Source organism: Salmo salar, chromosome 20 (genome assembly GCF_965601325.2).
Source record: "Salmo salar chromosome 20, fSalSal1, whole genome shotgun sequence".
NCBI classification, from domain to species: Eukaryota; Metazoa; Chordata; class Actinopteri; order Salmoniformes; family Salmonidae; genus Salmo; species Salmo salar.
This window is the reverse complement of record NC_138310.1, coordinates 23005316-23030127: the sequence shown is the minus strand read 5'-3', so window position 1 is coordinate 23030127 and position 24812 is coordinate 23005316. Positions and strand designations below refer to the sequence as shown.

At 43.5% G+C, this 24812-nt stretch overlaps 3 protein-coding genes across 5 annotated transcripts in view; 2 read left to right on the top strand and 1 right to left on the bottom strand.

Moving 5' to 3' along the window:
• LOC106579883 (uncharacterized) overlaps nucleotides 1-17641 on the top strand; it is a 39325-nt gene extending 21684 nt beyond the window's left edge. Inside the window, exons 4-22 of one of the 2 annotated variants that reach the window (XM_014160213.3) lie at nucleotides 2250-2396; nucleotides 3244-3395; nucleotides 3499-3616; nucleotides 5752-5893; nucleotides 6399-6544; nucleotides 6656-6798; nucleotides 6902-7042; nucleotides 8461-8577; nucleotides 8682-8832; nucleotides 8949-9060; nucleotides 9162-9337; nucleotides 9449-9687; nucleotides 9862-9946; nucleotides 10206-10376; nucleotides 11125-11161; nucleotides 11430-14978; nucleotides 15135-15304; nucleotides 15439-15652; nucleotides 15926-17641. In XM_014160213.3, the coding sequence (XP_014015688.3) occupies nucleotides 2250-2396; nucleotides 3244-3395; nucleotides 3499-3616; nucleotides 5752-5893; nucleotides 6399-6544; nucleotides 6656-6798; nucleotides 6902-7042; nucleotides 8461-8577; nucleotides 8682-8832; nucleotides 8949-9060; nucleotides 9162-9337; nucleotides 9449-9687; nucleotides 9862-9946; nucleotides 10206-10376; nucleotides 11125-11161; nucleotides 11430-14978; nucleotides 15135-15304; nucleotides 15439-15614 (5972 nt within the window). In that variant the 3' untranslated portion in view covers nucleotides 15615-15652; nucleotides 15926-17641. The remainder of the gene's footprint in view (nucleotides 1-2249; nucleotides 2397-3243; nucleotides 3396-3498; nucleotides 3617-5751; nucleotides 5894-6398; nucleotides 6545-6655; nucleotides 6799-6901; nucleotides 7043-8460; nucleotides 8578-8681; nucleotides 8833-8948; nucleotides 9061-9161; nucleotides 9338-9448; nucleotides 9688-9861; nucleotides 9947-10205; nucleotides 10377-11124; nucleotides 11162-11429; nucleotides 14979-15134; nucleotides 15305-15438; nucleotides 15653-15925) is intronic. The other variant, XM_082966290.1, reaches the window with a different exon arrangement.
• A 1745-nt stretch (nucleotides 17642-19386) lies between these two features.
• LOC106579884 (transmembrane protein 127) lies at nucleotides 19387-22332 on the bottom strand. The gene is made up of 3 exons (XM_014160215.3): nucleotides 21568-22332; nucleotides 21296-21460; nucleotides 19387-21165 (listed from the first exon to the last, which is right to left on the bottom strand). Exons 1-3 carry the CDS (start codon nucleotides 21809-21811, stop codon nucleotides 20855-20857), a joined length of 720 nt encoding a protein of 239 aa, XP_014015690.1. The 5' UTR covers nucleotides 21812-22332; the 3' UTR covers nucleotides 19387-20854.
• Nucleotides 22333-22490: 158 nt separating this feature from the next.
• On the top strand, nucleotides 22491-24684 carry LOC106579887 (putative cytosolic iron-sulfur protein assembly protein ciao1-A). Of its 2 annotated transcripts, none has more exons than XM_014160220.2 (7): nucleotides 22491-22906; nucleotides 23000-23148; nucleotides 23242-23353; nucleotides 23493-23581; nucleotides 23749-23941; nucleotides 24068-24134; nucleotides 24213-24684. In XM_014160220.2, the coding sequence occupies exons 1-7, from the start codon at nucleotides 22768-22770 to the stop codon at nucleotides 24445-24447; spliced, it is 984 nt and encodes a 327-aa protein (XP_014015695.1). In that variant the 5' UTR covers nucleotides 22491-22767; the 3' UTR covers nucleotides 24448-24684. The 2 variants fall into 2 exon arrangements, with proteins under 2 accessions (XP_014015695.1, XP_014015694.1); XM_014160219.2 differs by having other exon boundaries at nucleotides 23749-23950.
• The last annotated feature ends 128 nt before the right edge of the window (nucleotides 24685-24812 follow it).

The following is a 24812-nucleotide window of genomic DNA, read 5'->3' as shown; positions in this document are numbered from 1 at the left end:
TCGTCCAACTTTTTCACCTTGAAAAATATGTGTAGCCCTTTCCACTCACAGCCACTGTCATCCCATATACGGGTTGAAAATGGCAGATTTTTGTCATTGATAAGCGCCTAAATTGGAACGCAGTGGTTGTACAGTAACATGCTATACATGATATCAGAGCTCAGGTTCTCCACATCACAGCGCTGTGTGGTTTTTGACTGACAGCCGTTATAAATTTGAGCACTGCGTGCGGCAAGAAGATGCCCCCATCCCTCCCACTAATTGGGCTACTTTTGCACGTTTGTTGTTGTCTGAGTGAGGGAAATGCTGTAAATTGAGAGAAGTCAATGTGTTCTGAAAGATGAGACGTTGATCGCTATGTTTGATCCACAGTTACATGGATGACATGCGTTATACCCTGGGTTATCCTGAACAGAATGAGACTATGTTTCTCTGAAGTGCATTTTGAAAGCCTAACATTGTAAGATCGTATTTTATAACTTAGCTAGCCATGTTGGCAATATAACAAGCTTTCAAATGATGCCCACCTGACACAGATTGCGATTTATAATGGAACATTGTTGGATTGCGTAAACAACAACAGTGTGATGGTGGGGACACAGACCTGTTTTCCAAACAAAAAACTACAATTCGTTCAAATTCCTTCACCTTATAGTTGAAGGCTCTTTCATTGAGTCATAAAAGTGCAGTGAAATGACTTAAGAACTGTGCAGATGGGTGTGGCCACGTGGAGACACCAGTTAGACCTTTCACTCAAACCCTCGTAAACGTTTTTTCTTATCTTGCACCTACTCTAGAATTACAATTAATATTTGTATTATGTTACTGAATGTATCTAGAGTATTTTCAGATTTCATCATTGACAAATGCTGTAAAAAGTACATAAAATCAAGTGTAACTTTTGGATTCAGTCTTGTGTCAGGTGAACTGTTGTGTCCTTACCTTTGGTCTGATAATTTCCCTTTACTATTGCTCAGCCTGGTCTCATAGACTAGAAGTAACATAGTAGATGAAAATCCAGGACACTCAAATGAGTATGATATGTTATGTTTAGTATGGTAAGGCAAAAATGAAAGTAGGGTGGTTGGTCTGGGTGAATGGGTGTATAATGCGAACATCTAGCAACCCAAAGGTTGCGTGTTCAAATTTAATCACAGACAACATTAGCATTTTAGCTAATTAGCTACTTTTTAACTACTTATTACTTTTTAGCTACATTGCAACTACTTAGCATGTTAGCTAACCCTTCCCCTAACCTTAAGTCTATTTCCTGTTTTTAGAAGCCATGCACTTTCTCCTCTGCTCATATAAAGCTACACACCTTATTACAGTTATGGGTAACTGATTGGGTAGGCCTACATTTGTTTTGTTCTCAGGGGATGCATGAGGTTTCTCTGTGACTGCTCTGTTTATTTTCAAACTGCTTGGCAGTTACCTGCTAAGTGCATGTGTTTTCCCCTGATGTACTGTACTATACACATCTTCTATCATTTAAAACCCTGCATTTGGGAGAAAAAAAGAATAACTGAGAGACACAATAAAAGGGTGGGTATCCTGAAAACCAGGCTTCAGTCACCAGGCAACCACGAGATCATGTTTCAAAGTTGAAAGTAAAAGAGAGGGGTGTGAGTGAGAAATAGAGAGACGTGGGGTGTCTTCCGCTCTCCAGTGTTTGTTTCTCTCTGCCATATGCTCTCCTCCACGATAAACAAAAACAGGTGGTACATTTCATAAGAAATCTTGACATTTTGACATTGATAGGAGCTTCTCTCTATATGTTGATCTTGGTACCAAACTGCCTTCTGCACTCTTCGTATTGTAAACAACAGGAAGTCTAAATAACATAGTAAAGCTTCCTCAGCTATAATCTTGCTTTGCTTGTCACAAGTGAATCATGTGTTTGTACTTCCCTAACCCAAGGTCTCTGGCTTCTCTTGAAATTGTATTATCTCCCTGCCATTTTTCTCATTCCATTCAGCAGACCAAAAAGCCCTGAGTCCAAACCTCTTGGGGAATGGATGTAATGCATAATTGAATATTGATACTAACAGCAAACTTTATGGGACAGCATAGTTAATGTCCTCTTGAACCTAGCTGAAAACCCATGAGGTTGGACTTTGACTGTGGCCTTTTGTGACACTGGATGCCTGTGTCCTCTGCTTGATAAGCCCCCTGTCTGCATGTGCTGACTCTGCTAGTCTGGTTGTGTGTTCTGACCCTGGGGGCTCTCTGTCTCTCTCTGTGCCCAGGCCGTGTGTCTCTGACCCGGGGGGCCTCGCTGCTGGTGGAGGAGCTGAGCCTGGAGGACGAGGGCTGGTTCGAGTGTCGCATCCTGCTCCTGGACCGCACCACCGACGAGTTCCGCAACGGCACCTGGACCTTCCTCTCCATCACAGGTGCAGCTCAGTGGGACTCTGTGGCAGTCAGAGGAACTGGACTAGCGCTTACAGGACAGGAAATCCTCCAGCTGCTTACAACCATCAATGTTTTCCCTTTAAAATATCCTCAGCATGAGGCTGGAGCATGACAGTCCCTCTGGAGTCTTATTGCGGTGTATGAGCTGTTGTTGCATAATGCTCAGTGTTTTACACAGTGCTCACGTCTCGTCTTTGTCTGGTTCTGCTGTTCACTGTGGGATGACGTTGACACAGGAGTGTCTGTTAGGAGCCACAGGGGACGTAGACACAGTGCATGTGACCTCACCAGGATAGTGGAGGCTAAAGGGAAAACAGTGATTTGTGTTGCAGTTTCTCTTGTTCTCGATCATCTCTCCCACTACTGTCACTCTCGCCTTCTCTTGTCCTGGATCATCTCTCCCCCTACTGTCACTCTCTCCTTCTCTTGTCCTGGATCATCTCTCCCCCTACTGTCACTCTCTCTTTCTCTTGTCCTGGATCATCTCTCCCCTACTGTCACTCTCTCCTCTCCTTTTCCTATTCTGTCTTTCCCATCCACACTCATATCAAAACACATGCCACTCCAATTTACTATCTACCTCCCATTCTTTCTTTCTTTCCATGTGTCTTTTTTTCTGCCTCCTTCATGCATCAAATAGGATATCATCAGGGCAAGTATTGTGTTACATCCAAGTAATGCACAAAGGCCATGACTAGCTTACAGATGTAGCAATAACAGAATTCGTAGTTTGCCATTAGTTATCTACTTGTTACACAGTAGTTAATTAACTAGCTAGCTAATTGTGATACATTTCTTTAAAGATCATCAATTGTTCCTCTATTACAGCCCCACCTGTGTTTATCAAGACTCCGCCGACCTTTGTAGAAGTCTTGCAAGGGGATTCCCTGGCCCTCAGCTGTGGTGCCCATGGCAATCCTCGACCAACTGTTATCTGGCATAAAGATGAGACCCCAATTGAGAAACATGAAAAGATGGCGGTATGTACATTTTTTTTTTTTTAAAGCATATGTTTGCTGTTGTTGGATGAAGTTGTTGGTTATGATTCAAAGTATCTCCAATCTCTCTCTCACTCTCGCTCAGGTGCTCAATGGCACCTTGTCTTTGGCCACCGTCACCAGAGAGACATCAGGAATGTATAAATGTCAGGTGTCCAACTCGGAAGGGAATCTGACCCATACTACCCAGCTACAGGTCAAAGGTCAGAGTCTGACTATTTTTTAACCATCTGGGAGAGGCAGAAAGGTCCTCCCTCTGCTCACACTTCAGCTCAGTTAGCGCAATCTTTCAGTTACTGGCCCAACGTTATTAACCGCTAGGCTACCAAAAATGTATATCAGCATAAACCCAATGTTCTATCTGCAATCCAATAACAAGCCTGAACAAATACAGATGTATACAAATACATATTGTATCTCTTTGCCATCTCACTCTAAGTATGGTCTAGGCTAGTCTAACCAGCAATAATGGCACGCAAGCAAAAAAACAACACTGTCTGAAATCTTAAAGTAAATGATGTTGTCACATCGTTGTTCAGTGATGACAGTAGTTGGTCTGATGATCAAAATACATTTCTTAATGTATTTGATGATGTGTTCTGACTCTATCTTGGTAAAATAGTGTTATTCCATTATTTACGTATGAAAATAACAGTTTTCTTAAAAATGGAACATGTCTAATTCAGAAGTGTCAGATAGAACGTTATGGCTAAACCCAGATTGACATTTCAGAGCCATACGGATTTATCTGCTTTTGCAACCCACTAAAATGTTTCAGGATTTTGATACTCTGCACTCTAGGTACCTTTATGGTGAGGACCTTAATGGGTTATGAAAGAAGCATTCACTACACAACTGTTCTAAGATCTGGGATGTGAAAACTGGGACGCTCAATATCTCAGAACTATGCTTTGCGCAGATAAAACCTTATAGTCCCAAGGTCACGACCTGTTTTGTAACATGATACGCTATGAAACACTGCCAGACAGATGCACACTCTGGTAATAGACTAGTTTTTCATGCAAAAATGTTTACTTGAGAAATACTGCACCGAACACCTTAGCTAGATGTAAAATAGACAGATTTCCTGACTCATTTGAGATAAATTCTGACTATTTTGAGGAAGTGGTAGTGGCTATTTTGTTGTTACCGTGCCTCAAGAGGGAACAACAACTCTAACTGCCAGGGTATGATAAAGTGAACATAACAGCCACATCGAACCACACCCCCAAGATTCAAATCTTAGTTTTTTCCTAAAGGAAAAATATAAATATTTTTTTCATTAGTCCACTGTTGATATAGTCCCAAAATGTTTAGCATGTTTTCAAGATATAGGATTTTCAAGAAGCTAATGCCGTATTCACGTGCTAGTCAGAACGCGGAAACATTTCCGACTAGCTTTTTTTTCTAGGTAAGTCAGTTAAGAACAAATTCTTATTTACAATGACGGCCTACCCCAGCCAAACCCTAACCCGGACGACGTTGGGCCAATTATGCGCCGCCCTATGGGACTCCCAATCACGGTCGTTTGTGATACAGCCTGGAAACGAACCAGGGTCTGTAGTGACGCCTCTAGCGCTGAGATGCAATGCCTTAGACCGCTGCGCCACTTGGGTGCCCAAAAGATAGCTAACTGGTTGAAGGCGACACGTGTATGACTGCAACACGGTTGCAGTTATAGCGGCAGGTAGCCTAGTGGTTAGAGCGTTGGGCCAGTAACTGAAAGGTTGCTGGGTCGAATCCCTGAGCTGACATGGTAAAAATCTGTCGTTCTGCCCCTGAACAAGGCAGTTAACCCAATTAAATAAATGTACATTTGATTATTTTAAACCAGTTAGCAAGTCAGAAATGTCTGAGTTTCTTAGTTCTGAAGAGCACGTGAAGGCGGCAAAAATGTAACTTGCCACATCATCACGATGATGCGTTTTGCATCATATGATGATATGGCAAGTTACACTGCTTTTTGAAGGTCCAAATTCTTGAAAACTGCTGACATGCAAAACATTTTGGGACTGTATCAACAGTGGACTAATGAAAAAAAGACCAAAAGATTGTCTTTATGTGGATTTGTCCTTTAATGAGCAGCAGAAAAACAAATGCGGGAATCTCTCTTAAAGAATAGGTAATGGAGTGCAGATCAGAGCTACTGTCATACTGCCATCTAGTGGTGTATGGTCTATAAATGCACTGCCCTTGTCACATCAAATCGTGATCTGATTGTGAAGCTGTTATTTGGCATGAGAATAACTGTATCATTAAGGTTAATCAGTTGAATCACTTGTTTTACAGCCAGATAAAAGCACATGCAGTAACTGAAAATCTCCCAAATTCAAAATAGGTCCTCCACTCATCATTATCGCCCCAGAGGACACCACCCTCAACATGTCCCAGGATGCAGTCCTACAGTGCCAAGCTGAGGCCTATCCCTCCAACCTCACCTATGAGTGGTGGAAACAGGGGCAGAATGTCTACCATATAGAGTGAGTTGACTACAACACAAACACACACAAAAAACACAAACTATAGTAGCTACAGGGATATGTGAGTATCATACTGCACTCTTAGAAAAAAAGGTGCTATCTAGGTTCTAAAAGGGTTCTTTGCCTGTCCCTATAGGAAAACCCTTTGAAGAACAATTTTTGCTTCCCTTTTGGTTCTAGGTAGAACCCTTTCCACAGAGGGTTCTACATAGAACCCAAAAGGGTTCTACCTGGAACCAAAAAGGGTTCTCCTTTGGGGACAGCCGAAGAACTCTTTTGGAACCCTTTTTTCTAATGTTGTGCATTTATGTTTTCAAGCATTGATTCCATGTAATTTTACAAAGACATTGGCACTACAATTCAGGTTAATTGGATTGTTAGTAAGTCAGTTAAATACCGGTAGCAGCATTGTTACCACAGGTAATCCCAAGACAATGGTGCATAATGCAACTAAGAAGATACTAACTCAAGGCCGGGTTGTGATGTGTGTGTGTTTTGTCCTCAGGTATCTTAAGACACGTGTGAAGATCCTAGTGGACGGCACACTCCTCATCCCTAGTCTTGTCCCAGAGGACACTGGGAATTACACCTGTATACCAACCAATGGGCTGATGACCTCACCCTCTGCCTCAGCACACCTCAAAGTCAAACGTAAGAATTGTGGTTGACTATGGCTATGCATGCCTTGATTTCCTGGCTTGTGTGTTTTAGTCCATCTCTGGGAGAGTGACATACTGTATCTACTTCCTCTGTCTCTCTTAGACCCTGCCAGGGTGGGCCGGATGCCCAGGGAGACGTATCTACCTACGGGCATGGGAGGAGTCATCTTCTGCCCAGTCCAGGCTGAGCCCCCCATGATCTTTGTCAACTGGACCAAAGATGGGAACAACTTAAACCTTGACAATGTAGGCAATCAGGGCAACATGAATCCTATCACACAGTATATCCACCATTAATCTCTGTTGTATTTCATATTTGTTTTTTCTCCTTCTGTCTTTGCCTGCTCAGTTCCCTGGCTGGTTGGTGAACGCCGAGGGCTCTGTGTTTATAGCCACAGCTAATGACAATGCAGTGGGTATGTACACCTGTACTGCCTATAACAGCTACGGGACCATGGGACAGTCTGAACCCACTAAGGTTATCCTGCAGGTAAGGCTGGACCCCAGGCCTCTGTTCCCTGGTTATGAATTACAGTGCTACCTGTAAATGTGTACACAAAAAAAGGTACCGAATTGTACTTAAAGGGTTACAAACGCTTGTCACTGTAGGTACCCTGTAAGGTACCATTAGTTATAGGTACATAGTCGTATCCTTGCTGTTCGTACTACTAAGCTAACATATGGAATTGTTTTAAGATGGTCATACCATGGATTATTTAGCTATTTGATTTAGAATTTTAGGAACCTTTTAGGTATAAAACAAATATATTTAAAAACGATTTGATAAAATTTTGAATTTGGCCTTTACTACTAAAGCCCATAGCATTGAATAACACATTCAGAAATGGCAAAAAGACAGTAAAAAATCTATCAAAAGCAGCAAGGTTTTCAGATGTCTGTCCTATATCTAGGAGATATAAGAAAGCTCAGGAAATATATATACAGTACCAGTCAAAAGTTTGGACACACCTACTTATTCCAGGGTTTTTCTTTATTTTTACTCTTTTCTACATTGTAGAACAATAGTGAAGACATCAAAACTATGAAATAACACAGCTGGAATCTTGTAGTAACCAAAAAAGTTAAACAAATAAAAATATATTTTATATTTCAGATTCTTCAAAACCTTTGCCTTGATGACAGCTTTGCACACTCTTGGCATTCTCTCAACCAGCTTCCCCTGGAATGCTTTTCCAACACTCTTGAAGGTGTTCCCACATATGCTGAGCACTTGTTGGCTGCTTTTCCTTCACTCTGATGTCCAACTCATCCCAAACCAATTGGGTTGAGGTCAGGTGATTGTGGAGGCCAGGTCATCTGATGTAGCACTCCATCACTCTCCTTCTTGGTCAAATAGCCCTTACACAACCTGGAGGTGTGTTGGGTCATTGACCTGTTGAAAAACAAATGATAGTCCCACTAAGCGCAAACTAGATGGGATGGCGTATCGCTGCAGAATGCTGTGGTAGTTATGCTGGTGTGAAGTGTGGAGTGCTGCATCAGATTTAGTGACTTTGAACGGGGTATGGTAGTAGGTTCCAGGCGCACCGGTTTGTGTCAAGAACTGCAGCACTGCTGGCTTTTTCACTCTCAACAGTTTCCCGTGTATATTAAGAATGGTCCACCACCAAAAGCACATCCAGCCAACTTGACACAACTGTGGGAAGCATTAGAGTCAACATGGGCCAGCATCCCTGTGGAACGCTTTCGACACCTTGTAGAGTCCATGAACTGGCAAATTGAGGCTGTTATGAGGGCAGGGGGGGCAACTCAATATTAGGAATGTGTTCCTAATGTTTGGTATACTCTGTGTATGTACCTCTGAAGGTTATGCGTATTTTGATATTTTTGTACCCCAGGGAACATTTTTCTGAGAGTATATGGACTTAAAACTCTCTCCCACTGCAGGACCCACCCTCATTCTCGGTGTCCCCTCGTGCTGAGTACCTGCAGGAGGTGGGCGGGGAGCTGGTCATCCCCTGTGAAGCTGATGGAGACCCCTCTCCTAATATCACCTGGAGCAAGGTGAGGTGTCCCTGATAGACATTGCTGAAGGAACCCGAGACATCATAGCCCTCTCTCTCTCTCTACTTACGCTAATCTCTACATGTTGTCCCTTTCATTTGTAGGTTGGTCCAATTCCTCGCTCCCCGTACACTGTTCTGTCCAATGGCTCCCTCCTCTTGAAGCCTCTCAGCAAAGATCATCAGGGGGGCTGGGAGTGCCTCGCCACCAACCGTGTGGCCACTGTCGGCACTGCCACTGTGGTTTTGGTGCTGGGTGAGTACCCACTGCATGGAGCAACATGGTACAAGACATGCTATACTATTGACGTAGACACTAGTGTGTACAATTCCGCTGGTGTATTCTCATTGTTCTCCTCATCTTCCTCCCAGGCACCAGCCCTCATGCTGCCTCATCTGTATCAGTCAGTACTGGGATGAACCAGGCCAATGTGTCCTGGGAACCTGGCTTTGATGGAGGTTACACCCAGAAGTTCACTGTCTGGTTAGTAACTCATCTCAATGTTTATCAGAATGAGACTCAACTCAAAGCTGCTCTCTGGAACATGGTGGTTGAATCTCTCTGTTCCTCCCTCTTACCCCCAGGGTAAAGCAGACTTCCAGAGGGAAACATGAGTGGGGATCTATCTCCGTGCCCACTTCCAAGTCCCACCTGTTGGTGACAGGGCTGCTGGCTGGCACCAGCTACCAGTTCAGTGTCCTTTCTCAGAACAAACTGGGCTCCGGACCCTTCAGTGAAATTACCTCTGTCAGGACGCAGGGTCTGTACAAATTTTAACTGACAAAGTACTCTTTAATTTGTCTGTATTGGACATTGATCTACATTTTTACTGTATGTACAAGTCTGATCTTATCCTGTCTCACCTCCACAGCCCTGCCAACATATCCACCGACAGTGGTGACCAGTCTACCAACTCTCAACCCTCCCTTGTTCCTGTCAGCCAATCGGACAGCGCTGGGGATTGTCCTGCAGTGGTATCCTCCTGAGTCTCAGGCCACACTACTTACTGGGTATGTCCTCCAGGCTCGGAGGGACAGAGGCCAATGGGTCATTCTCAACAGTGCTGTGAAGACCAACCAGAGTGAACTACTGGTGCAAGGATTACTGAGGGTGAGAGGCGATGATAATTTTGGACCTTGGCAGAATGAATGAAGACACTGACTATTTGATAAATGAGGTGTAATGAACTGTAATCTGAAGGCTATGACCTCCAAGCACTAATGTGTTTTCAGATACGTTGCCCAGAATTGTGTCTACTGAACACTTGTCCTTCTCCCCACTCAGGACTGCAGTTATGATCTGAGATTGATGTCTCGCAGTAACAAACTACTGAGTGAGCCCAGTGAGTCTGTCAATGTGGACACCACAGGTTAGTATCATCACTGTACAGCCAGCTGTGATCAACTGCATGATAGAAACACTGTTTAGGTTCATAAAGCCAAGACTAAACAGTCCTAAATATTATGTAGCAGGTATATCAATTGTGCTTGATAATAATCAATGGTCATGACACTTGTCATTATGTTGATAAATGTATTGTGTAGGTATTTCCGATTGTTAGCCAAAAGCATGGCTGTCTATGCTGCTGGTAGTGCATTACTCAGACACTGTGCCTGGTATGGTTGCAGGGATGGAGATGTACCCTGTCCGGACAGGCTTCCTGGAGTTTGTCCCTGAGCCCCTATTGGCTGGTGTGTTGGGTGGAGTGTGCTTCCTGTTCGTGGCAATCATCCTCTCCTTGGTGACAGCCTGTGTTATGAGTCACAGAAGAGCCCATCGGCGCAGGAAGAGGAGAGATGGTAAAGACTGTTGTATCCTACCATTTTTCTGATACTAAGACAGAGAATTTCAAGCTTTTTTTTTATTAGAGGTTATCTTTAAGAAAGTATTTTCACAGCCTACTAAGCTGGAGTTCCAAAGCCTTGGTGACTGGAGCAACTCTTTGTAACTGTCAGGTGGTTCCTTTGCATGCTATGCATGTTAATCTACACTGAGTATACAAATATTAAGGACACCTGCTCTTTCAATGACAGACTGACCAGGTGAATCCAGGTGAAAGCTATGATCCCTTATTGATGTCACTTGTTAAATCCACTTCAATCAGTGTAGATGAAGGGGAGGAAGAAGAAGGATTGTTAAGCTTTGAGACAACTGAGACATGGATTGTGTGTGTGGCATTCAGAGGGTGAAATGGCAAGACAAAATATTTAAGTGCCTTTGAACGGGGTATGGTAGTAGGTGACAGGCACACTGGTTTGTGTCAAGAACTGCAATGCTGCTGGGTTTTTCACACTGCAGTTTCCCGTGTGTATCAAGAATGGTCCACCACCCAAAGGACATCCAGCCAACTTGACACAACTGTGGGAAGCATTGAAGTCAACATGGGCCAGCATCCCTGTGGAACGCTTTCGACACCTTGTAGAGTCCATGCCCCGACAAATTGTATACTCAGTGTATTTCAGTTGACATCGTTTCTTTTCATCCCATCTATTTGTTTATTTTACATGTGCCATTGTTTGACCTTTTCACCCTTCCCCGCCTTTTCAGATCAACCCTCTGCCTTCCAGAAGAGTCTTTCTCCAGAGTAAGTTCCCATCCGTACCAGCATGTTTTCCTCATTGCATTGGCTGTCTTCTCACCAACCCATGTTTCATTCTTGTGCATTTTTTTGAGAATCATTGCAAATGAATGTGTATTTATTTGATCTGCTACTCATAACAAGCATAACTATTTGTATCCACTGAATGCATCCTTACATATGGTTCTTCTAAGCTTGAGACAATAATGTAATAATGCATTAACCTGTACTGTTTAACTCATCTCTCCTCCTTTATGTCTCTTCTCTTCCTCAGAGCTCGCTCGCCTTCTGACAGCCCTGACAGCGTCCTGAAGATCAAGTTTTGTCCTCCCCTGTCTTTCTTCCCCAACTCCTCGTCTTCTCAGGCTGATCGTTCCTCCTTCAATAAAGGCAGCCGTGGAGAGTACCAGGACCAGCGCAGGCAACTCCTGTCCAGCTCTACTCCCCCACCACATTACACCCTCTTTGAGAGCCACCTGGGGGGTAAGGCCCCCCCACCCTCTGCTCTGGAGTCCATCTTAAGAGGCCCAGATGGACGTTTCATTGTCCAACCCCTGCCAGAGGCATCTACTCTTTCCAACATGAAGACAGTCTTCCTACAAACCCAAACCAATAGGGGAGGCAGCGGCACAGGGAGCAACCGGACATCTTTCAGAGACTCTCCAAAGTCCAGCAGTCTGAGCTCTGAGAGGGGAGAGAGAAAGGACTCCCCCCTGACAGTGGAGGTTACAGAACTCAGCAAGCCCCCTGCCTCCCCGGGCAGAGTGAGGGCAATGGCCAGGAACTTCTCCCGTCACGGCTGCTTCTACTCTGATGACGAGCAGGGCTTCTCAGAGGCTCTGCTGGAGAGAGCCAGTTTCCACTCCGATAGGAGTGAGAAGAGAGTCTGTGACTCCCTGAAAAGATACCGATCTGGGCATCCAGAGGACATTTTCCCCAGCCTGGGCAGGACAGCCAGACTGCTGGAGATGGACAGGCATCACCTAGCAGATTACCAACCCATGGAGAGAGAGAGCCAGCTGACTAACGCCAGCACACTGGTCTCACAGATTGACACAAGTCAACAAAAGCAGGATAACCTCAGAAAGTGTCTGCAGCTGGCCAAAGAGAGGGAGATGATGGAAAGGGAGCTGGATAACTATACTGCCAGCCAGAGGGAAAGGGAGTGGGAGAAAGAGGAGAACCAGCTTGAAAAGGCAACAAGCCCTAACAGAGAACTGGGCAGTTCAGGGGCTGAGGATCCTATATGGAAGCCACAGGACATTACCTTACGTCCCAAAGCCCACCGGGCGTCCGGGCAAACCCATCAGCTGTCGGACTATAGGAGGGCCTGCTACTTTGGGAACACCAGCAGCCCAATGGACCGGCTCCCTTCCTCCTACATCCAATGGGACATCAGCCCAGTCACCTCTATCAGCAGCCTTGTCCCAGTGCAGAGGCCCTTAGAGAGCACCACACCAAGATCCCAACATCCTCACCAACGTCATGCTGGGCTGGCCATGGAGGACTCACTACATGTGGACTGCTCACGCTACCCAGTCACTCAATGCACCTCTCCATCTCAGCTCTCCCCTACCTCAGAAAGCCCATCAATCAGTCAAGGAACAGACAGAAACGTAGGCAGAGCCAGGTCAAGGAGTCCTGACAGAACTGTAGAAAGAGAGCAGGACATGTATCGTAGAAGGTCTATGGTTGAGGAGGGCTGGAGGGAGACAAAACAGCCAGGGGGAGGTGCCTTAAAGCCAAGATCGTCCTTTGCTTATGGTACACAGCATCTGGAGCCAAGAGCTGAAAGATCTGTTTCAGCAGCGCGAGTGAGGGCCACAAGTTCTGACCAGCCTTACCCAGGCACTGCACCATATAGTCTGTCTGAGAGAACAGAGACAATGGATGATAGGGAGAGATTAAATCAAATTCCCTCTGGTTACTCTACCTTGTCATATGAGCTCCACAAAGCAGGGGCCAAAGGGAAAGTGAGAGGTGATCCAATTGGGGATGACCCTCGGAGTTCACTGTCAAACCCTGAGCAGGAGAGAGAGGGCGTCAGGGCACGCTCCAGAAGGAGTGATAGGGCTCTTTTTAATGACAGCCCCAGTCAAATTTCCCCCTTAACTCTTCTGGAAGCGTGTGAGAGTGATCAGTCCCAGTTCTCTGCTGCCAGAATATCAGAGTCTTTCAAGAATAAGCCGGCAACCCAGGCACCCAAAATGTCCCCACTCCAGACAAGTGCAATTCTCGAGTATTTGAGCCTCCCGGGTTTCATTGAGATGAGTGTGGACAACCCTGGGGATGAATCTGAACTCACAGACACTGCTTGCAAAAGCATAGAGCCACAGACAGAGACTTCTCTGGAAGGTAAGCCAGACGTGGTTCCAAAAAACTGGGATGTTCATGTGCAGGAGAAGCTAGAGAAAAGTTCAAACCAAAACACGGTTTCTTTTTTAGAAAACAGACACTTTGTTGGTCCAGCAGGAATTTCAAAGGCAACTGAGAAGCCAGACTATAGATACTCTCTGCAAGTGCAAGCAAGAGATTCAAGCCACAGCACTGCGATTCCAGACAGGTCAAAAAAACTAGCACCTGGGTCAGAATACACAGGGAATTATCGTTATTATGAGCAGTCACAACCACTTATTAGTCAAAAGACCACAGGCTCAGAGAGACCACCAACGAGAATTGGTTTAAGTCCAGCCCAGACGTTGGCTAGTGCAGCTAAAAGCATGGCAGAAGTTGTGTTTAAACACACTAATACTTTTGCAGGGAAACCAGAGTCAGCTTCAGAACAATCCCAAAGACTTCATTCTCAGGGCAACAGGACTAATAAAATAGCCTCTAGGATCTATCAACACCCTGCACCGTTCATCAAGAAATCTCTGAGCATTGGCCCCTGCAGAACACTTTCAGGCATGGGACAGCCTCGTCCATTCATAAAAAAGTCCATCAGCTTAGGGTCACAGAAATGGGAGCATTTTGAAAGACCAAGGACTTATGTCTCAGAGAAATGTTACTGGGATGAGTTCCCAAACCCAGACGTCCGGGTCAAATCGTATAGTTTAGGACGCACCCCTGCATACTCCTTCTCCAGACCAGACCCCTCGTGGAGGGAAGGGGTCCAGTTTAGACAGCCGAGTGTAGGAAGCTTGGAGAAGCCTCTGAATGCTGACAGATCCTTGGAGAGGCCTCGGTATGACAGATCCCTAGCCAGCTCTTCCTATACCTACCTCAGCCCCTCCATGTACCCACCAAGACAACCCCCAGTCTCTGTTAGACAAGACTTATCAGATCCATGTAGACAGGCCAGTGCTTATCCTGATGCCGCCATGTCGCCTATCACATATCAGGATGCTCTGAGGTCTGTAGAGCAAAGATATGTCTCTATGAACTCCTCAATACCCCAGTACCTGCCTAGACTAGACCAGTACCTACCCAGACCAGACCAGTACACACCCAGACCAGGCATGAGGGGAGACTACCCCAGACCGATGGAGTCCAAGAGGGGCCAACCGAGGCCCAACCTGCCCCGGATGTATAGCTGGCCTTCACCCTACCATGGTGGCCCTTTCCCAGCCAGGGATGTAGACAGTCATAGAGAGGCAGAGAGAGGGACAGGGAAGGGGGCAGGGGCTGAGGCAGAGATGAGAGACAACAGGGAAGGAGGGAGGGCCAGTTATGCCAGTCAGAGCAGTGGGAGAGGTAGCGTTGGCCTCCTCCGTCAGTCCCTCTCTATCACTCCCATCCTTCTCAGCTCCCCGGAGACAACAGAGGAAAGTGAGACACAGAGACACAGAGCTGAGATGGATCTACGTGAGTGGAGAAAAAAAAGGTGAAACTACCGCACCAGTCCAACATCACACACAGGTGTCTTCACAGCTGAAGAAATTGAGGATATTGCCAAAATGTCATTGATTTACTGTTAAATTATTGCTATTGTCCCCTGTATGTTTGACTCTGACTACTTGTTTTGTGTGCCTGTCATTAGAAGGAACACATCAGTAGATGAGAGTTATGAGTGGGATTCTGCTGATGTCTGTGTGGATCTGGAAGTCCTGGAGGCCATGAAGCCACAGGCAGGGGTAGTGAAGGGTAGGGGGCAGGGCAGGCATGATCAAGTCCTTTCTGTGGCTGGCCTTCAGGACCTCTACAGGAAAGGTAAGACAATTGCATTTTATTATTCACCACACTGAATGTATCATATCATGTGCCTTTTGTTGTGGTTGTGGTGATGTGAGTTGTACCCATGATTCTTCCCATTCCATGCTGTTCCTATCGATCCTGCCCCTCAGGCCCTCCTCGCTCAGTCAGTCCACCAGTTTCCAACCTACCTCACTGCCAATACACCCGCTCCCTAAGTGAGGCGCGCTTCAACGCACTCCGCCTGGAGTACCAGGAGTACAGGCGCTCTCAGGGATCCTCCTGCACCAGTGATCCCTGCCTCCCTCCCTCCCGACACAGACTCTGACTCCAACTCAGCACTGCTCTAACTGCCTGCCCACCCTGGTCCGTTCCTCTCTGCCTGCTACTGTTACCCCCTCACCTTCTCTTTGACCTCTCACTGCCTGCCTCTATCCCTGCTAGTTTTCATCCATCTGTTGTGAAATTGTGCGTTCACTTTTTCTGTTCATTTTAAAACACTGTATTTTTTAAGCAAAGCACCAATTTATACTAGCTAATGGAATCCTAATCTCACAGTATTTTGATGTTTGTCTTTCTGAATCTTATATTGTTTGTCCTGGGAATGTGTTTAACGGTGTTTAACATTTTGTGTTTCAGATATGTCAAAGAAAGGAACCAAATAGTTTCTCAGATGCAGAGAACTGACAGTAGTGTGGTCCTGGATGTATGCTGGATATCTTTTTTGAAGCTTCATGATACCGCAACACCTCAAAATCCAAATCCTCGACAATCCAACCGGATCCTCTGTGGACGGAACACTGTCAAAAGTGTAACCAACTGAAAAAGACAGGATATGCTTGATCATATGGCGCACATCGTACACACCAATTGCCACAGATATTGATACCTGTGTTGTGCCATCGTTATTGACACAGAATAATACTTGGCCCTGATTGGAGCCTGTTATCAGATGCTGGATATTTATATTTCTTGTGTTTTGGTGAAACTGACCAGGGACCTTTTAAAGAGGCAAGTACAAATGTAAACCAAAACAACAAGTGTTTTATGGGCTTTTGGTAAGCTTGGACAATCAAACACAGTTGGCCCTCTTTAAAAAAGATCTTGGAAAGTCACTGGATTCATGCTTGTACATAACCACTTGGCCAGCTAATGGTGGCAAGCTATAACTTGTGCCTGAGATCTGTATTTCAAGTCCAAGGAGTATTTCACATCAAGGACAAAGTCTTTTTGCTTCCACCACCATTTTATGAAAATTGGTGAAAACATCAGTCAGTTTATGACAATGTATGGAACTGTATGTGAAAACACTGAATATGAAGATTTAGTACAGTACTCAACACAAATAGTATTTTGTCATTAGCCACCTAAATGGCATGTGCTTTGAGTGAGCGAGCCTTCATCTTTGTGTTGCATTGTTACAGTGAGTGGGTAACTAGCTCACCATTACCTGAACAGAAAAACCTGTTTATTCATTTCCCAATTAAACAGGTAAATCTCCCTCATTGTTGTGTTTGTAATCATACTCAGTTTTCTCAGCAGAGTATTTCAGACTAACAGGAAAGTGTTGAGTGATTGCTGTAATTTATGTGTCAATGTTTTCATGTACTGTAGCCCTGGACAATTACACCTTGTATTTTAGTACCATAGCAACTCAACATCTTAATCCTTGATCATATGAAAAAGATGTTATAAAGTTGTCCATGACAGGGAAAGGTTGTGTATCATATTTGCTTTACCTTTGTCCAAAAAAAATGGAAGTTCACCATTCACAAATATGGTTCAACATTATTCCCAAACTAAGCCTATATTAAATTATTGGAATTCAAGAATAACAATACGGCTTGAGATTAAGTACTGTGTATAATGTATGTCATCACCTTTTGTACTTCAAGCATTATTGAACATTATTGTATATTTATTAACATGAGTTTTGATATGCAACAATGTTTACATGCAAGTTCACATTATTGATGTGAAAAGCACACTGTGAATATACTCCATTAAGCTGAATTCTGCTGGAATAAGAAGTCTCCATTTATTGTTGTACATTTTATATCCAAAATTGTCCTGACATTTGTTATTTAATAAAAAAAAACTGTACTTTATAATGGAACTGTTTTACAGTAACCAAGAGAGATATTTCTTATACAATTTCATAAAAGGAAAGAATTGAAGCATGTATTATACTTAAGGAGCAGTTGTACATCTGTACATTTGGAGTACATTGGCATTTTTTTTTAAATAAGATTGATGTTTTGTACAAACTGGATGTTTTTTCAATATCTGCTCATTTGGTTGTTGTCATTGTCGTTTTTATTTTTGTATTGAATAAATTGTTTTATTCTGAATGTACCAGAATGTGACGTTATGATTTGACATTGAAACGTCTTGAACAGGGTCCTGAACTGTACAGTTTGCACCCATGTTCATTTTATTGGTAACAGTGAGATAAAACTAAAGAGTGAATCCTTCACTTGGACTTTACACCTTTACTTATTTCAGACTTTACACATGAGGTCACCATTCAGTGAACTGGGTTCAAAACTGAGGGAAGCATAATTTGTGATTATTATGTAGTGTCCTACAGCACCACTCTTCTCAGACGGGATTTCAGCACAGTTTGTGCCTTCTCTCTTCTATGTTGGAGTTTAGGCTCTGTTTGATGAGACCCAAGATCACTCTTTCTCTCATGCCAATCGGCGCTAGGGTATGAGGCGTAATGCGTGTCTATACCTCGATTGTAAAATGTAATATTTAACTAACAACTGATAAGGCAATGCCGCAATAGAGTGATTTTTGGGAGACTCGAACTGCTTATGCAACGAGAACCGGGAGTGACAACCTTTGCGGATCTCGGGAGCCCATATTATGACACAATTTTGTGACGTTTTTGTTCGTTTTGGACTTTTGTAAGGTTTTTTTTCGGCGGCAGAGGGTCTTTTACTTAATTATAAGGAATTCTTATCACTCTACAAGATCCCTGTAACACCTAAAGATGTGCAGTTGTTTTAGATGCCATTCCCTCAGGTGTTGCTTTATTATTCAGGACCGTGTCAAGGCCTGACCCTCAGAACATACCTAAGTGACTCATCAGTAGGAAATATTTGTTTCTCTTTTGGTCCATCTAACAGCAATACAGCTATACAAGCCTTGTTTCAGCAGGATGTTGTATCTATACCTTATGTCATGCCTTATTGGAATGGTTTTATTGATCATATCTGTTGAAAAAAAGTTTGGATGTTGCCACACACACCTACTTTACTGTATTAACAAAATTAAGGACGTTTTTTGAATTTTTATTATTCATAAATATTATCCTGCCAACCACTATATGAAGATGTTTAAGAAAAACATAAAATCAAATTGTACCTTTTGTAATGACCTCCCAGAAACGGTGTTGCATCTTGTTTTGGCATTGTATTCATGTAATGAATCTGTGGCAGGACATCAGTAGATGTATAATTGAACACATTTATGAAGATTGCTTGGATTCTTTAACTACGATATACATAAATTTAAACAATTTGATGTAATTAATTGTATTATTCTTTTGGCCAAATTTCATATTCACAAATGTAAATTTACAAACAAAACACCATAGTTTCTTACCTTCCAAAAACAAATTGAACTATAAGACAACTATACTCTACCAACAAAAAAACTGTTAGAATTATAAATGTGTGTGTATGTGCCTTAAGGTCCATGTGTAATGTGATATTGTACCCCCTAGCCCAATTGTCCTTTGTATATTCTTTATACACAAATATCTCACACTTGTGTTCCCCCATGTACTTTTTCTAATGATTTGTTGTTAATAATTATTATTTAAAAAGGGGGTTTTAATCTTAGATTAATTCTGACTATTTTGAGGAAGTGTATTACTGGCTACGGCGTCTCAAAACGGAAAAACAGTACTATTACAAATTTTTCTCGTTTTTAAGCGAAGGACTTTTAAGGGAGTATGCGAGCACACTCGTTCGGTTCTCCTAGGCTAGGCACTAACCGAACTGAAGCATGCCCCCTTTAGTACCCTCAAGGAGCCAGGTACGAGCCTACATTTGCAGTTCTTACATTGAAAGCAATTATCTAAAAGAAAATTGGACAATTTCTTTTTATTTCGAATATGACCTGCTTTTGTATAAACAGTCCACAATACATGTTTACAGACTGATGAAAGTAAGGCAACAATGAGGGGAAAGGCTAAAATAAAATAAACAATAGAGAAACAAATCACCTATGGTAAAACTATATTATTAACCACATTTATATCAAAAAGTAAGCAGTACAGGGCTGAATCTGAACATAAGTTAAGATGGGTGTGTGTAAGATTCCATCCCAAATAATTACAATCAGATTCTCACTATCTTGAGGATCAAGGGGGAAGAACTCAAGCACAGACAACACACAACTGTCACATAACTCAAGCCAAGTAATCACAAAGTACAATTAAGAGTTGTCAATCAGTTGTGTATATTTAAATGAAATTACTTAATTTATGAAATCACCAATGCATTGTGGATTGATGATTCTACAATGACGTTCTACCCATTTTTCCCCATTGTTAAAATGAGAAAATAATGTTCCTCTAGTTGTTCAACATAGGAACATCTTGAATAACGTCCATTGCAATATGATGAGACACTTCACATTTCTCATGGTTTTCCATCAATTACTTTCACTCACTGCAATGAGTGCCTCAATCACTAGCCATAATCATGTAAAATAACTTTTTTTTTACTACCATGTCGAACCAATCTTACAGAATATTGAAAACCTATTAATTTCCAAGTTCACAACTGCAAGACTAAATAAAATGCAAAACAGTGCCTTTCATACACATAAAAAGAAAAGAAAAACCACATTTACCACACCAGGGGCAGGCAGTTAATAAATAATGGTCCCTTTCAATTGAAAAATAAATGTCCACAATTCAGTGTCTGTGTAATCTTGGTGCCTTTTATTAGGTTTAACTGATAAAATGTCAAATAATATTCACATGGCAGGCAAGTCACCAAGTTTTGGATGTTCAGTGGGTATTTAATGCTTCAAACCAAGGGCCAAATACTACTGCCACACTGTGGAAACTCGAAACTTTGTTCAAAACTTGACCTTTGTCAAGCCATGACTGTCACACACTGTCATATACCAAGTTGAGTCTCAACCCATATCTGATCATTCAATAACCAGGTGTAGACCCAAACCGCACAGTAGTGCATGAATTAACACCCCATATATTACCACTTTCTCTTGCGTTACATGTAAGGGTCAAGACCTTAATGCCATTTACATGCAAATTACTAAAAGCTTCGGTGGTGAAAATAAGATTCAAGTATTGAATCTCTGCCATCATAAAAGGAAGCTTTCATGCACTCAAGCACCCACAATCAAGAAATAAGTGTGTTCATTAGTATGTTGATAAAGGAAAGGAGAGTAAGCTATTTGCAGAGAATTTCCATTTGGTACAATTATTGGATCACATATGTGTATATGTGTTTGTTACGAGGCCAAAAGTGGTGCTCATAGAGAAGCATGGATGTAAGAGAAAGAAGCGGCCGTCTGGCAACATTAAGGCATGTATGCAGGAGGCGGCTGGAACTGGTTGGCAATGTCATAATCGGCAGGATATGTTTCACTGCTCTCCTCCATCTCTGAGAGAAGCTCCAGAGCCTGCTCCTCCTCCTCTGTGGGGTAGTGGCGCAGCAGGTTGGCAGCTGTGGCCAGAATGGAGGCTCCACCAGCCCCCGCCACCAGGTAAAAGCTGATGGCAAAAGTGACGTAGATGAGGGATCCGTGGTACTTCTTGTGCTGCTGCTGTAGTGACAAGATGAGCTCTGAGGCCCAGTAGCAGAACCCGATCACTGTGGCACACTGCAGCACTGAAACCATACAAAATAACAGCAAGCAGGAAAATATTTTTCGGATTCCATTGTTGCCTTGCAATTGTTTCACACTCTTTCGCTGAAAAGCTCATTCCCTCCCCCTTCCATCACCCAAACCCATTCATACCTGTGAGAATGTGTGCAAATGCGTATCTGCGGGTGATCTTGAGGGCAGGGTGCTTGGGCCCAAAGACATCCAACAGGAAAGCTGTCAGGCTGCACAGGATGCCCAGGAAGCAGAAGGCAGCAATGACCCTTATCAGTAAGATGGTCTGGGAGTTCACGCAGTAATCTTTAGGAGAAGTTCGTGATAGTTAACACAAACCACAGGTCTTGTAAACATGCCAACGTGATTTCACATTCGGTGCTCGAGCCACTGTTGACAATATCATTACTTACCCTCCATGAGTTTTGGGTCAATGTATCCCAGGACATCAGCCACTCCAAGCTCCTGCCTGGGACACGTCCCTCCATGAACTCGGACCCAAGCTGGTTCGGCCAATGCCGTACATAGAGCCGTGATGGAGAGTGCTCCGGGGAGGGCCGATGCCAGGCTTCGCTCTGGCTGCTTGGGCAGTGCAGTACCCCCTCTCCTTCGCCGGCTTCCAGGGACAGTGGCACCAGGTGGTGCATACATTGTCATTCAATTCCCGCTTTGTCTTCAACCAGGACTGAGTGCCTGATGTATATCTATGTTATGTCACTCAAAGGACGGACAGCTTTTGTTTTGACAATGCGCCCTTCCGCCTGTGAAATAATCAGCTCACCAAAACCGATAGTGAAGGTCAACTGGTTACATTATTTGTAAAATAAATAAGTTTCAACTGTTGGGTGTGATATGATAAATGACAGAAAAAAAAATAGACCGATAATTTTCTGTCTAACTAACTAAGATCTAGACCTAGGCCTGTTAGCAGCAAAGTTAGCTATCTAGTTCGTTTTAAACGTATAACGTTAGCTAGCTAAGTATAAAATCCTAATTGAATCACTTCAAACAAAACAGTAAAGTGAACTGGCATAACAAATACAATCTGATGATATGATACTTACAATCTGGCCAATAAATGTATCTAAAACGCGGACATTGGGATTTATACTAGCTCTCACGCTAAAAACAAAAACAAAAGGCAGCCAATTCGCTAGCTAGCTTCCTGTAAAATTGTTTCCTTCCTTGTTATTCGTCACAGACCAAGGTACTTTTGTGGTCATTACCGCCATCTACTGGGTTATTGTGCAGCTACACACCAGGTGTCCAGAAAACACGGGCAATGTTCATCCTGTACTCATGGGGGCGGTAATGAGCCAGATGGACGTTAGATTGGCAGCCAGCAGTAACTAAGATACGAAGAGGAAGAAAAAGTAGGAAGTTGAGGTTGAGCGTTTTTGGATTTGGTTGGTAAATGTATTTACATATACCGGATAACAACATCGTATTTTAAGTGGATATTAGCTATCTTCATTGTTTATGTCTGTATGATATTTGCATTATCCTCTTGGAGATACGGTTTTGTTGGTATCATTCATAGCTACGACTAGTTTTGTGGCTGCACATTGTGCTTATCAGTTGCCAGTAGTTGCAAGATAGCAAGCTTGTTAGCAATGAAGGACACTTTGGCCCTTCTACAGAAATTCAACGCGCATCCAGATTCTCGCTGTTGGTATGTTGCATGGAACCCCAAGGGCACATTGCTGGCCTCGTGTGGTGGTGACCGGGCCATTCGAATATGGGGAAGGGAAGGTAAATATCCCAAATCCACTGTGTGAAATTAACCATATCAGAGGCATGTGCCGGTGGAAAACAGGAAAAATGAACCCCTTTGTGTCTGTGTAGGTGACTCTTGGGAATGCAAGACAGTGCTCCAGGATGGACACCAGAGAGCTGTCAGAAAGGTGGCATGGTCCCCATGTGGAAACTACCTGGCCTCAGCCAGCTTTGATGCCACAACCTGTATCTGGAAGAAGAAGAATGATGACTTTGAGGTGAGTCGTCCACGGACAATTGACCAAATGCTTTGTGATGATGATAGTAAGATATGGCCCGTGAAAGCATCACACTGTCTCTGTTTCTTTCAGTGCTTGACTGTGTTGGAAGGACATGAGAATGAGGTGAAATGTGTGGCCTGGGCCCCATCCGGTAACCAGCTGGCCACATGTAGCAGAGACAAGAGCGTCTGGATCTGGGAAGGTTAGTGCTGCATTAACATAGGAATACAATTCCTTGTATTTTTATCACATTACTTGTGTTCCACATAAACATTCAGCTGTTGTGTATCTGTATGTAGTTTTGAACAGTCTCCCACTATGTCTCTTTCTGTCTTTCTCAGTGGATGAGGAGGATGAGTATGAGTGTGTGAGCGTAGTGAACTCTCATACACAGGATGTCAAGCATGTTGTCTGGCACCCAACACAGGAGGTACTGCCTATTTCATACTGTTTCACTCTTTGTACTAAATAGCAGCATTATATAATCCTTTCATACCCCAACACTATTGCAAGGCTTCTCTGGACTAATCGTTTCAGTATTCTGTACTCTGCATTCAGTGTGTTTTTACCCACTGAAGTTAAATGTTCTCTACACAGCTCCTGGCCTCGTGTAGCTACGACAACAATGTGTGTGTCTATAAAGAAGAGGATGATGACTGGGAGTGCAGGGCGACCTTGGAGGGTCACACCTCCACTGTCTGGGGTTTGACCTTTGACCCAAGTGGCCAGAGACTGGCCTCCTGCAGTGATGACCGTACTGTAAAGATCTGGAAAGAATGTCAGCCTGGAGGTGGGCAGGGTGAGCAAGATGCTCTATGAATGTGTGGATGATGTAAGGGAAAAGGAAGGTAATGATAAATGCCCATTTAACGCCTGACAATTTTTTTTTTTTTTTTTTTTTTTACTGAATGCACAGACACGGCTTGGAAATGTGTTTGCACCCTTTCAGGGTTTCATGGACGGACAGTGTATGATATTGCATGGTGAGCATCCTCTTTATATAAAAAATATTAATAAAATGCAGCCACAGATCCAACTCAGTACTTATTTGTTGTGCTCAGGTGTCCACTGACCGGTGCCCTGGCGACTGCATGTGGTGATGACGGAGTGCGTGTGTTTAAGGAGGATGAGACAGCTGATCCAGACCAGCCTGTTTTCTCCCTGTCTGCCCATGTACCCAAGGCCCACAGCCAGGATGTCAACTGTATCGCCTGGCACCCCAAGGAGGCTGGGCTCCTTGTCTCCTGCAGTGACAATGGGGAGATAGCAGTCTGGAACTACCAGTCTGAGGTCTGAGAAAATGTACAGTATGCTGGGCCAGTTTGGACTTCCACATCCAGTGTTTAACAGTGCTGAATTTACCTTGTACAATCGAGGGTGCTACCAGCACTGAAATAGTCATGTATTTTGTTTGTCTCTTGGAATTTCCTGTTGATTGTACCATTAGGCTTCTTGGTCTCATGTGATACTGATAAGACTCCTGCCTGTGCACTTGTGCTGTGCTTCATAAATTGTGGTTTCAAGGGTCCCAAATGTGTATTGTCATAATTATATTTGAAAAACAATACAATTTACACATATTTCAAAGGCATTTTGTAATATCAATAAAATAAAATTGTTATAGCTATTTAATCAAAGTTGAGTGGTTCGGCACATTTGGA

Excerpts from the sequence above, each read along its gene's own strand:
- LOC106579887 (XM_014160219.2), top strand. The coding sequence starts at position 22,768 with ATGAAGGACACTTTGGCCCTTCTACAGAAATTCAACGCGCATCCAGAT. Across the intron at positions 23,354-23,492 it reads GAGCGTCTGGATCTGGGAAG|TGGATGAGGAGGATGAGTAT; the intron begins GTTAGTGCTGCA and ends TGTCTTTCTCAG. Across the intron at positions 23,951-24,067 it reads TCAGCCTGGAGGTGGGCAGG|ACACGGCTTGGAAATGTGTT; the intron begins GTGAGCAAGATG and ends CTGAATGCACAG.
- LOC106579884 (XM_014160215.3), bottom strand. The coding sequence starts at position 21,811 with ATGACAATGTATGCACCACCTGGTGCCACTGTCCCTGGAAGCCGGCGA. Across the intron at positions 21,461-21,567 it reads TGACCCAAAACTCATGGAGG|ATTACTGCGTGAACTCCCAG; the intron begins GTAAGTAATGAT and ends CTTCTCCTAAAG. Across the intron at positions 21,166-21,295 it reads ATTTGCACACATTCTCACAG|TGCTGCAGTGTGCCACAGTG; the intron begins GTATGAATGGGT and ends GTATGGTTTCAG.